The 13424-nt window shown below is 39.8% G+C and overlaps 1 protein-coding gene across 7 annotated transcripts in view; it reads left to right on the top strand.

Moving 5' to 3' along the window:
• The window catches only part of Acaca (acetyl-CoA carboxylase alpha), a 276215-nt gene that overhangs the window by 221202 nt on the left and 41589 nt on the right, over positions 1-13424 (top strand). For all 7 annotated transcript variants that reach the window (XM_027950233.2, XM_071603724.1, XM_071603728.1 and 4 more), the window contains 2 exons: positions 12038-12181; positions 12753-12873. In XM_027950233.2, coding sequence (XP_027806034.1) covers positions 12038-12181; positions 12753-12873 — 265 coding nt within the window. The remainder of the gene's footprint in view (positions 1-12037; positions 12182-12752; positions 12874-13424) is intronic.

The following is a 13424-nucleotide window of genomic DNA, read 5'->3' on the forward strand; positions in this document are numbered from 1 at the left end:
TGTAGTCTTCCCTGAGGTACATTAGGGTCCTTTCTCATTGGACTTCATTATCCATGCCCTGGAAAAGAAATAAAAACACAATATTCTATATACTTACTGACTCTCTCTGAAGGCAAAAATTCCTTCAAGAAAATGTTAGATGGCAACCTTCACTGTAGCAGTACATTCATGTATTGACTTTCCCAATAGATGTTATCTAAAGACAATCAACACACTTCGGAAAGCCATTAATGTAAGAGGCACCATGTTCTGTCATGTAGGGTAGTATATGTGTCAGTCATCTTTCTACAAGAGTCCCCAAGGACTTGTTGATACAATAGCCCATAATCACTCTAAGGATCAGTCCAGCAATTTGCATTTTTAAAAGTCCCTAACTACCTATTTTCGCAATAGACAGTCCCTGTACTCCCGTAGCTCCAGATGGGATCACTCTTCTTTCTAAAGAGGGCCTTTTAACTTCCCTTCTGAGTAAGCATGCTTTAACAGTATGAATGAATTCTCAGAAAGAATTGCAGTAAGCAGATCTCCTTAGTTTTCAAGCATCACCACCCCCCTACACACACACATATATAAAATGAGGGTAAATCTGACCCCATTTGGAGGTTGTATTTGTTTTTCATTTGATGTTCTTCAGATTCAGCAGAAAACCATACGGGGTATGTTTGATTCTGTTAGTGAGTGTTGGTGATGTGCCAGCAGCCTGGTCCTGAGTGTGCTGGTTTGGAGATCTTGCAAGGTGGCATTGCCGTTCATAGCTCCATTGTAGAAGTTGCATCTGACTTGAAGAGAGCCGTGTGTGTGTGTGTGTGTGTGTGTGTGTGTGTGTGTGTGTGTGTGTGTTGGTGGTGGTGGCAGTGGTGGCAGTGGCCATTGCAATGGCTTAGAGCCTGAAGTCTTGGGAGAACCTACATGTTCCAGTTCACGGCTCCTAGATTAAGTGAAAGCTCTGGAGGCTCTGCTTGGGGTATTGAATGCACTCAGGAATTATCAGGTTGGATGACCTATTATAAATGTTCTCAAACTTTTTGAAGTTAAAGAATCTTTAGGTTAAAAAAAAAAGCAACAACAATAAACTTGATCAATCTCCTCCTTGCCATTTACTAGGTAAGCAATTTTGGGCTTTAGTCTGTTTAGGTGTCAGTTTTCTCTGTGTAAAATGGGAAGCATAATACATTTCCTGCCTTAAAATGGAAGACGAGAGGATCTCTTAATCTTAAACTCTCTTTAATTTCTAGTTCCTCTGAAGTGTGTATTGATCTATAGCCAGGGAACCATGTTGGGCTGGGGCACAGAGAGAATAAATTGAGGGAGGGGAGTTAAAAAAAAAAAAAAAGATAGTACATATTATGGTGTTAATATATTGGCAATGTTACATATAGCTATATGTGAGATTGTTGCGTATTAGTGAGATTAGGAGTGGAAGCTGCAGAGCATAATAAGTTAAAATTTATTTTTTTTTAATCCAGATTACAGAAGAATAAATGCTATATGTTGTTCACAATGCAAGTGGAGATAGAATTGTAATTATGGAGAGTATAAGAATGCTCAAAAGTCTAACTTCCAACCATTTCTTAAATTTTCTCTGACACCATTATCAAATATTCATTCTATCATGCTTGTAAAACTTGGCTACAAAGGAGTTCAGGACTTCTTAAGTAAATTTATCCCTTTCTTGTATATAAAATTCTTCCTTATATTTGGCCAAAGTCTATTTTACTGTACAGCCAGACTGATTGCTCCTAAAAATAGTGTTCAAAATCAAAAAAGAACCCCTAATTTTATGACATAACCTATAGGAAATTGAATGGAACCAGAGTCTCTCCCATGTACTTTTACCTCCAGAGACTGATCTAGTCTTATCTTTTTTTTTTTTTTTTTGTATTAGGGATTGAACCCAGGGGTATTTTACCCCTAAATTACATCCCCAGTCCTTTTTATTTTATTTTTTTATTTTGAGACAATGTCTCACTAAGTTGCTTAGGGCCTCACTAAGTTGCTATGGCTGGCTTCAAACTTGTGATTCTTCTGCCTCAGCCTCCCGAGTCACTGGGATTACAAGTGTTTGCCACCACACCCGGCAAAACTGGTCTTGTCTTAAAAACAGATGTAGTTAAGGGCTAAGGTTGTGGCTCAGTTGGTTGCCTAGCATGTGTGAGGCACAGGATTTGATTCTTAACACTACATATAAGTAAATAAATAAAGGTCAATCAACAACTAAAAAAAAGTTTTTAAAGTAGTTAAAATGAAAATGCTATTCAAGCTAGAAAAGAGATTAGAGTTATAAATGACATTCTTGCTAGTTAAAAGTATAAACTAAGTAGAAGTTAAAAGAAAAACAGTTAAAACTTAGTTTTGTGTTTTTTTGTTTTTGTGGTACTGGGGATTCTGTGGGTACCAGCCCTTACTCATGCTAGGCAAGCACTCTGTCACTGAGCTGCATTCCCAGCCCTTAGTTCTACTTTGAAATATGTTGTGGAACCGTAGGGGTTCTCTACACAGGATTATGCAAAACCTTTTTTTTTTTTTTTAACTATTTTTCCCTTAGTTGTTTATAGATCTTTATTTTATTTATTTATACATGGTGCTGAGAATCGAACCCAGTGCCTCACACATGCAAGGCAAGTATACTACTGCTGAACCACAGTCCCAGCCTTATGCAAAACTCTTTAAGGCCAATTATCTGCTGCTTTTCCATCACCTGCCTTGTCCAAAGTTAGGATCCTGATAATATGGTGGAATGATAGGTCTTTTGGAGTACCAGCTAAAACTCATTGGGCCCAAGATTTGGAAGAATCACCAAAGGTACTAAAGCTCTGAGGGTTACACAAACAGAAGCTAAACTGCTAGAATTCATTACCCTGTCATCTTAGTGAGCTGCCTCTGGCTCACTCCTGTGTGGACTCCAATATATCTGTACCCTTTCTCCAGAGTATCTATGTAAACCTGCAGGATTCTGAGGTGTCTTGAATATTAGAATGAAGAAATGTCTCTACCTCATACATTCTGTGGCACACAGGGTCTCTGCACTTTGTTCCTCTACTGAAGCATTGCCACTGAACTCAAGCTAAGTGCCCACTTAGTTATGTGAGCATGGTGTCTTAGCAGATCTATTTCCTCAGCTTCTTCATTTTCCAGTCAGTCATATGTTGTGCCTTCATATGGTGGATTTCCTTCACTTTTCTCTTTCTACACATGTTCATAACTCTGTCTTTGCAGATCAGTGTTGACTTGAAGCTTGCTACTCCATCAACCCTCTCTTCTCCCTTCAATCTTTCTTCTTCCCCAACCCCAGCCTGAAACTCAAGTGAATTAGCTTCTCACCCCTGCCCCCCAGTTTAAAAAAAAAAAAAAAAAATCCCATACTCCTCCAACAGTGTCTGCTCTTAGATTTGCAGTCAGCAGCCATCTCCAATAACCATCAGGCTGTCAGCTTTGCAGCTCCCTACTACCTCCCACCTCCCCCATCACTCACCAGAGGAAAAAGAGAGCCAGAGCAAGAGCTTGAAATATATCATGCAATAGTGTATCATGAATTTGTTGTGAATCACAGCGGTGAAGCAGGTTTATTTATTTCTGAGACCTTAAATCAATACAAAGTAGGTCTCTTAGTTCTGAAGCTGGGATGGAGTGTGAAAAAATGAGCCCATTGTACTCTTAAAACTTTGGGGAAAGGAGATGACAGCTATATAATTCCATTTACCAGGCACTAGGGGCTTTAATGTGAAGGTGACAGGGAGCTCTTTGTGCATTTAGAGCACCATATCTTCTAAATAAAAGATCTGTAGACTTGATAGTGGAGCATAGCTCCAAGTTTAATAATCTCCAAGCATTAGACCAAGCCAATATGTTCCCAAGTCAGAGAGGTCCCCCCTAAACACTCATAAATTAAAAGTGCAAGAACTGCACACGTTGGTAGATTAGAAATGCAAGGACTCCAGTCTCTTCTAGGAGGAAGACAGACCTGGGCCCTCGATTTGCAGACTGCTATGTGAATATGATAAAGGCTCAGGAAACGAGTCTGTTTAGAAACCTGACTCCTGGCTGTTCATCATTCTAGGAAAGGTCCCCTGTGCATGGATCCAAATCTAGCTGTGTCCCCTCTCATTCAGAGTGGCCATGCTCACACAGACTAATCAGCTAATGTACACAGTCAGGAGTGTTGAATTATGAAAGGAGAAGCTTTAAGAGCTTTTTAGATTGAACTACAGATTACCTAGCATGCCTAGGCTTAAAGTTTTTCTGGTAGATTCTTGACTGGCTCCTAATTTTAATAATGTCTCAGTGTCTGGGATTTAAGCCCTTTAAAATGGTATGCATACCTGAGAAATTGAGATATCAGTGTTATTAAGAAAAAGAACCCACCCACATTTAACCAACAGCATAAAATGAGAAGTCAAAATCATTGGGATAATCGATTTATGAATATCTTCATTTTTATCTGACCCATTGATATACCCTTTTTCCACAGATAAAGCAAGTTTACGCAGCTCAGTAGAGCAGCCCTAATATAATGTGACTTTAGAGTACATAGAGTTACAATCTTAATTGTAGCCCAAGTAAAAAAAGCAAACAAAACACCCACTTTAAACCACTTGTTTTTCTTAAAAACGCTGATACACATTGTAACACTAATATGAAGGATTCTTTGTTTATGGTAATTTAACTTGCTGAAAATATAAGTCAAAGTTGAGTTTTTAGAGAGCATATTAACTACCAGTTTTAAAATCTGTGGTAGTTCACATGCGTTTACTGCATACCTGTCATATGTAAATCTGTTCTTATGTTATAGAGATAAAAAGATAATTCCTGCTTTCATGGAGCTTAAAATTTAAGGGGAAAAACTGCTGCCCACCAGATATAAAAGAGAAAACACAAGAAGGGCACAGAGATGAAGGATCAGTGCTACTTGCCAAGAAGCCAAGCTCCAGCAAGCTCTGAACTCTGGTGCCTGACCACTGTGGGCACAGGCGGTTACTCAAACAGCCACCCGCCTCCAGCACAAACCTATTTAGGAAAAATAATAGGGAAATGACTGAAAACAGGAATTTCTTTTTAAAATTTCTATCTTTAGAAAACATCTGATAAAAAGACGTATTCAGAATACATGCAGAATTCTCAGAATTCGATAAGAAAAGAATTCAATAATTAGAAACTTGGGCAAGAAATTTGAAGACACTTCATAAAAGAAGATATAAGGATAGTAAGTAAGCAAATGAGAAGATATTTATCATCATTCATTAGGGAAATGCAAATTAAAAAATTAGTTTGATACCACTAGAATTTTTTTCAAGCAAATTATTACAGGTTTTTGTTTGTTTTTTGTTGTTGTTGTTTTGCAATGCTGGGGGTTGGATTCATGCAAGGCAAGCATTCTTCCACTGAGCTACATATCCAGCCCTAAATATTTATTTATTCATTCATTCATTCATTCATCTTTAACTGAAAAATTCCATGTGCTGATGAGGATTCAGGGCAGCCAGAACTCTCCCACATTATTGGTAGGAATCCAGAATGGTACAGCCATTTCAAAAAGGATGTATTCTTTTTTGTGTGTGTGTGGGGGGTCTTTTATGGAGTTAGATTTTTGCTTATCATTTAACCTGGTAATTCTATTCCTATATATTTACCCAATAGAAATGACAATGTCAAAGGGGAATAAAGGGGAGGAAGGGAGGATGGGAATAGGAAACACAGTAGAATGAATCAGGCATAACTTTCCTATGTTCATTTATGAGTACAAAACCAGTGAAAATCACATCATGTTCAACCTCAAGAATGGGAAGTTATACTTCAAAATATATTCTACTGTCATTTAGTAACTAAAAATAACATTTAAAAAAAAGAAACAAATAATAATATACATCTATACAACCTGTACATGAGCTTGGTGCGGTGACCCACACCTGTAATCCCATCTAATCAGGAGGCTGAGGCAGGAGGATTGCAAATTCAAGACCAGCCTGGCAACTCAGCAAGAACCTGTCTCAAAATTAAAAAAAAAAAAAAAAGAGCTGGTGATATACCTCGGTGGTAGAGAGCTCCTGGGTTCAGTCCCCAGCATTGCCCCCCTCAATAAATACCTGTATATGAATGTCTATATCAGCTTTCTTCATAATCCCTCCATATATCCCCCAACAAACAGGTGAGTGAGCTGTGGTATTTCCATAAAATGCAACACGACTTAGCAATAAAAAAGGAACTTCTGACACTTGCATCAGTGTGAAAAGATCTGATGCATTGTGTTAACTAAATGAGCTAAACTTAGAAGCCTACATCTTATGTGACATTCTAGAAAGGTAAAATTGTTGGGGCCAGAAGCAGATCTGTGGTTGTTAGAGTACAAGGAAAGGATGGATTACAAAGGAACATAGGGAACTTTGGGGGATGATGAAAATGTTGTCTTGATTGTGGTGATTGACATATGACTATATGTGTTTTCGGCATTTACAGAACTATAAACCTTGAAGTGGACATTTTTGCTATATGTAGATTATACCTCAGCAAACCAAACTTTATTTAAAATGTTAAATATTTCTATATTTGGAATTCATTTATTATCAGTATTTCCAAGTCCCTAGCTAAATCAGCAGTTGACGGATCTCAGGATGTGATTAGTGATTGCTTTTGGCATTCGGCTTTTTCTACAGAAGCCTACACGTTTTTCTCCTACATTTGACAAGCAAACTATCATGTGGCTCTTCCCTTCCCCTTTACATTAAAAATGACTCTCTGTTCCTTACCCACTCTACCTTCAATACCCATCATCCTTCTGCCATCTAACTCATTCCTTTGTTCTCCAGTGAGGCCTACACCTCAGTAAACAGAGGTCATCCAGTGTTATTTCTGGCTTATATCTCATTCTCTTTTTGGCTAAAAAATTTTTTTTTCCCTACAGTGGTGGCACAGTCCCTTTGACCCAATATATTCTTCAGCAAATCTGATTGCTTCGTAATATACTACTTATAGAAAGATTTTTGGTCTTGTAGGATGGTCTTGAATCCAACTGTGGCTCAAGTCAGGGACTTTTCCCTCCTCTGCCAATGAATGGCACTAAGCCTTTTCTATATCCCCAAGTCTAATTTACCAACTGCCAACCAATGTTCCAGTTTGCCATTGACAGCAGTAGTAATAAAGAAGGGAGAAAAAGTTGTAACCCTATGGCTTTGTATTTTGGAACACCCAAATATTTTTGATCATGGAGGCACTGGTCCCATTTCCCTAGAGATTTAATTCCATTCACCCTTAGATGTATTCCTGGTGAAACATTTACACAGTAATATGTGCTACACCATTTAAAATTGTTAATTGGAGATTGAATTACTTGTCAGCTTTTAAAAATGTAGTCCTCTCAGGTCAAGGAAGAGGATGTTAGCAGCACTGAGTAGATGAGCTATTACATTTTTTTCTTCCCCTTCCTCCCCCCACCCTTCATTCTTCCACCTCTTTTCCATCTTATCACTTTTCCCCTACTTCCACCCATTCTTTCTCATTGTCTATCTCTCTGTCTGCCTTAGCCAAACCTTTATCAATAACCTGACGGATCTCAGAGTGACTTTAATACCTAGAATCCTGGATGAAGTCCAGTGATGATGATAACTCAGCAAATTTACCAAAAAACCCTCCTGAAATTCTCTTGAGAATGGAAGTGTCCTGATGAGGATTGCAGCAAAGCTTGCATAGCTGAATTCATGGGTGCAGGAGGAATTTTGTACTCTGATTCTTTAAATACAAGATGTTCTAACCCACTGAGGTTGTTTAAAAGAGGAGAAAGCAGCAGTAGCTTTTCTCTTTTATTCCATTGTTTATACATGATTATTTTTCACATCTTAGCACATGATTGCAAATATTTGTATATAAGTCTAAGGGTCTTAATGTGTGTATCAGGATAAGAGCAATTTTTTAAAGATTGAGCTAAGTTGCATCTTTGAAACTCGTATCTCAATGCCTGTGCTGACAAATATCCTGACAAGTAAATACTACGCTCATTCAGTGTTACATAGTGATTTCATTTGCACAAAACCTCACAATGCTTCGCCACTTCAGTCAAATGTCTGGAGTACTGGGGAAGGGAAGAACATGTTTATCTTGATCTCCAAAAAGGGATTTAAGGGCGAGAGCAGGCGGTATATTAGACTGTTTTCATTGCCTGTCAGCTGTGGTAAACCTGAGCTGTCTGCAATGTCTCTAGATAAGCAGCAACAGCAGCAGAGGTCTTAGCATGTGTGTATGACTGCATTCATTTGTACCTTTTACACATCTGAACATTTCTAAAGGCTCTGTGGCATCTTTGGTGGAGCCTTTAACAATTGCCTCTCTGCTAATCAGTAGCTTTTATGTGGTGCCCTTAATTCTCAAGTCTGCCAGCTGCAATGAATGAAACACTGGATGAGGCTTACATTTATGGAGAGGCCGGGTAAAGATCTTTTCTTCTCTCAAGTTCAGCCCGTATCAGTTCTGTGGCCTGGGTACCCTTTAGCAGAGGACCTCAAGATGGTGTTGTTCTTCCACTTAGATCTGGAAGGAAACAAAGAGGGTCTTGGGAGCATCTCCTCTGTTTGAATGGCTCCTATGTTTAATAGTGATGCTTTGGGGCAGATAAATTAAAATTTATTTCAAATAGTAGAAAATGTGAGTGGAATAATTTGAAAACTCTGGCAAGCAACTCAACTAATATAGAAATGCCTATGTCAAAGTTTAAAAGAGTGACAAATGAAACCCACCTAGTTCATGAAAATGTGATGTGGACTGTTGACCCCAGGTTATTCTGTAGATGGTTGGTAAGACAACTTACTGAGGAATAAAACAGTGGTTCTTTGTGTTGGGCCATCTTATCTTCCTAGGTGTCGATTAGGGTCTGCGTGACTGTTCTGGCATCATCATTTCAGAGTTAGGCAGAATGAATTTTGTCCTAGCCCAGATTCTGCTTCCTTGGTTGGAGCTTTTGTTGTGAGGTATTCTAAAATCATTAAAACCACTTGAGTCAGCAACGACCCCTATAAATCAGGAGCCATTGTGTGCACTTTCATCCTACTGTGCGTACTCCAAAACCTCCAGCCTTTGAAGATGAGCCCGCGGCACTGCTTTCCCCTTGCTGATTGTTAAGTATCTGTGATTGTTGGCATTTGTAAATGGACAGATTTCATTTCTGTCTGTTGGTCTCCACCCCACCTTCGTTTCCCTAAATAAGGCTGGTCAGAGAGCTATTAGATAGTCTGTTACTCTATCCTATGGTTTTTCTCTTTCATTTCCAAATTAAATGAATCTTCACACGTGGCAAATATTTCTTTAGCTCAGAATTAATGTTCTTGGTTGTGTTAAACCCTAGTTGGGTTTCTTCAGAACCCAGAGGAGAAGAAACAGAAATACCGCTGCTTTTTCAGAACAATGCTAAAGCATCAGTCTTGAGTTTTAGCTTGCTAAAGGAAGATGTGCTATGTTATTGAATCTTGCTGTTTCAAGTTTGTCTCCTGTTGTAAAAACACAAGATAGAGTTTCTGGGAGTGTAACTCAGCAGTAGAATGGATAAGTGGCAGAAGGTCTTTGGGAGTAGCCTGGTTCTGAATGCTTTCCTATCCTTTGAAGTGAGGGGGCAAAGACATCTGAGAATGGTGCATTTAAACCACGAAGCAGCTCTTGGTCTGCTTCAGTCCTTTTTTCTGAGCTTTGTCCTTCGCTGGTCCATTACTGATTGGACATTATCAAGTACTAGAGATTGGACAGAAAATAGTGTTTCTTAGCAGAAAATGGCACCTCTCTTATAGGCAACAAGGAGTAGTTGGCTCCTGACATAGATTGTGAATATCAGATATTCAGGGTCAGCACAGTGTCTCCTTTTTATTCCTTTTCCCCCTTTCCAATTTTATTTTAATAATTAAAAATACTGCTGATCACACTGAATGACTTCTAGCAGAGAGGCAGTCTGTCCCAGAAGGACCAGTTGTGGGCCATCAGGTTTATGACGACCATAAAACCAGAGCCAGATCAGAGCGTGGCCTCCCTGAGTGACAGGTTTTTCTGCCTCCACCAAGATCTCCCATCAACTAACTGCTTTGGATATTTGTTTTGGTTTGATTTTTCTCTTCTGTTTTGTTTCCTGATGCATGTGTGAGTGTGCATGTGTGCGCACATTTGAAGATATAAATGAAACAGGTATGTAATGCCCTCTGCCTGTTAGAAAGACTAAAGCCATAAAAATAACAAACGGCGTGTATTTGCTAGAATGTCAAAGTTATGAGTTTATTTTGTAATGATGTGCTCCTGCCTTCATGAGGTAAACTGGCCGTGGCGGAGGTGTTATTAGTAATATGGACTCAGTGGAGCAGAAAGCCGAGTGACCGAGAGATCAGTGTATCAGTCAGAGAGAGGGCAAATGGAAAGAGACAGCAGGAGAATGAGAAAAGAGCTGCAGTGCCTGGGCTGAGATTAAAGATGGACTGAGGGGAGGATGGGAGCCCAGTGGTCAGATATGTTCTCCCCTGTTCATGGGGCTCCTTCAAAGGAGCTGCCAGCAGCTTGCTCAGCTTGGGGCTGCCTGTAAAGGCTTGTTCTCTGTGCTTCCTTATCAAGGAAAGCAGTAATCTGAGAGCAATTTTGCTTTCCATATTCCTTTCAGAAAAGTCTCTAATGCCCTTCGTAGCTGAAGTTAAATGGAAGCAAGGCCAGCTGGGTCACAGTGAGGTTATTACTTTGGTCACCAACTTCCACAGCCTTGGGAAGGTCTTGATGTAGGGGCTGACCCAGCACGCAGTGGAACCTCTCAAAGCTCCTAACAAGAAGGGGCCATTTGGGAATATACAGGTACAATTTGCCAGCCCTCAATTTATTAGGTTCTCCCCAGAGACTGAAAATGAATAAAAGTTAGTAAGGAAGAAATTTTGTGTTGTCGTTATTTTTTAAAGGAGGAGGAGAAAGGGAAAAGAAAAGGGAAAATACAGTAAGTGCTCCACAACTGTTTAGAGCTCTCCAGGGCTACCCTAGATGACTGGCAATTACTATACACTGAGCAGTTTGCAATAGTCAGTGATCAGGCCACCCGGCTTCCATCTGCTGGGTCAGAAAACCTCCCTCCCTGAAAGAAATTATTAACCGATCTTCAAGGAGAAAAGAACCCTACAATTTCTAAGTCCAAGAATTTTTTTCCCCTTTTTCTTCTTTAAAGGAAACTTTGTGGTTTGCAATTGCAGGTGCCCTTTGACCTGACAAGGGTTAAACTCTCCAGAGAGACAGAGAATGAGGCCCAGAATTTCCTACAGCCTTGGAAGGGAAAGGCAGAGGGGAAGCAGGCTTGGGAATAAATCATAGTCTTGCACCCAGCACACAAAGAGGATTTGAGACTCAGGGGTTTGTGTCTGTATCATTGGTTGCTTCAGAATTTTTGCCCCCTTTAGGGCTTTTGAGTGGGAACCTGCTTTAAAAATCAAACACAAGAGAACTGGGGATGTAGTTTGTTGATAGAGCACTTGCCTAGCATGCACAAGGTTCCTGGGCTCAATATTCAGTACTAGGGAAAGAAGAAAAAGAAAAAACCAAAATTAAATGTGAAGAAAAAGGTAATCCTTTAGGAAACAAATGAGGAACCCAGATCCCCACAGGGTTTCTTTAACTGCGGCTTGTCAAAAGACAGGCATGCTATCTTTTTTGTTTATGTGCATAACAACTCTGCCAGACCTACACATGACAGGGTGGCCTGTGCCTCAGGGTCCCAGCCTACCCATCACTGCAGTTTCAAGTCAGACTCCAAGAATGCTATTTCTTTTTCTCAAAGACATCTTTTGCCTTCTACCTGTCTATGGTCGCTAGTAGAGAGAAAAGCTTGCTGGATTTTAAATTGCAACCGTATATGTGATTATTTAAAACTCTTTTTTGTTTTCTGAGTTTTCTTTTTAGGAAGAAGATCCTGGTAGTCACTCAGAACAACCCACAGAGTCTGGGATCTCTGTCTTGTGATGAAAAGAACCTATTTCAGTGAGAATTATGAAATAAACTATGTCTTTACTTTTTTAGAGACAAATGTCCTTTCTCTTGCTCATTTCTCCAGGTCCTTGGAAGGGAAGTTTACACCTCCAATAACCAGCTTGGGGGCATCCAGATCATGCACAACAATGGGGTAACCCACTCTACCGTTTGTGATGACTTTGAAGGAGTTTTCACTGTCCTGCACTGGCTGTCGTACATGCCCAAGGTGAGTCCTTCCTTCCAGCAGAACCTGCCATTTCTAACATGGCTCATTGTCTCTATGTTTGAAGTCTCATCTTTAAGGCAGAGGAATTTTTTATTCTGAAATATTTCTCTGAGAGATCTTGATTTCTTTTTCTCAAACACATCTTTTGCCTTCTACCTTTAAAATGTCTCTGGATTTCATTAGGCCTGTTTCTGGTATTTTCCAGCCAAGAATGCCTTCATGTCCTTTCTAGACTCAGATTCCAGCATATTAAGGTTTCTTCTCATTGTTGGGTTTTCTCCTTTTGTAATAGTCATTCATTCTCTGGAGAGCTTCCCAGAAAGCGTGGGCACACTGAAATCAAGAGTCAAAATGCATCACTTTGTGCCAGACTTCTAAATGAGATTAAGACCTGTGCATGTTCCTCTGTGCCTGGCACATAACTAGGATGCTTCTGGCTGGTGATTGGGACCAATGCGTCTAATTTCTGAATGTGGAACCTGCTATCTTTTGTCTGTAGCTGTTGCTGAGTTGGAGCATAAGACGGTTTTTCACTGATGGCTGTGCTCTTTCTTTCCCAATCTCCCTTTAGAGCGTGCACAGTTCAGTTCCTCTCCTGAACTCCAAGGATCCTATAGATAGAATCATTGAGTTTGTTCCCACAAAGGCTCCATATGATCCTCGATGGATGTTAGCAGGTCGTCCTCACCCAAGTATGTATATGTTTGAAGACTCTGTGGTGCCCTGGCTCTCAAACTTTTAATCTTCTTTCAATCACAATTCCCACATAAAAGCATGTGACTAAGAAAGCAGCCAAGCCAGATGCAGTAGCACACACCTGTAATCCCTGCTACTAGAGAGGCTGAGGCCAAAGAATTACAAGTCTGAGGCCAGCCTCAGCAATTTAGTGACCTTGTGTCAGAAACTAGTAAGGGCTGGGGATGTAGCTCAATAGTAGAGCACCCCTTGGTTCAATCCCCAGTACTGCAAAAAAGAAAAGAGGAAGGAAGGAAGGAGAAAGCGTACACACTAAAGCCGGATCAGATGGAAAGAAATTCATATATACATTATTTGAGAGACAATGAGAATGAAAGTTCACCATTTTACAATCTCAGAGAAGTTGAATGATCTGTGTAAGGCCACACAGCTATTACTTTAGTGCTCAGGCTTCATCTGACACCTGACTGTAGATATTCTAGAAAAATCAACAGTTAATGTTGATTTCAATGCCTTTTCTTATTAATCTTAATAAAAAATTTCTTAC

Source organism: Marmota flaviventris, chromosome 17 (assembly GCF_047511675.1).
Source record: "Marmota flaviventris isolate mMarFla1 chromosome 17, mMarFla1.hap1, whole genome shotgun sequence".
NCBI classification, from domain to species: domain Eukaryota; kingdom Metazoa; phylum Chordata; class Mammalia; order Rodentia; family Sciuridae; genus Marmota; species Marmota flaviventris.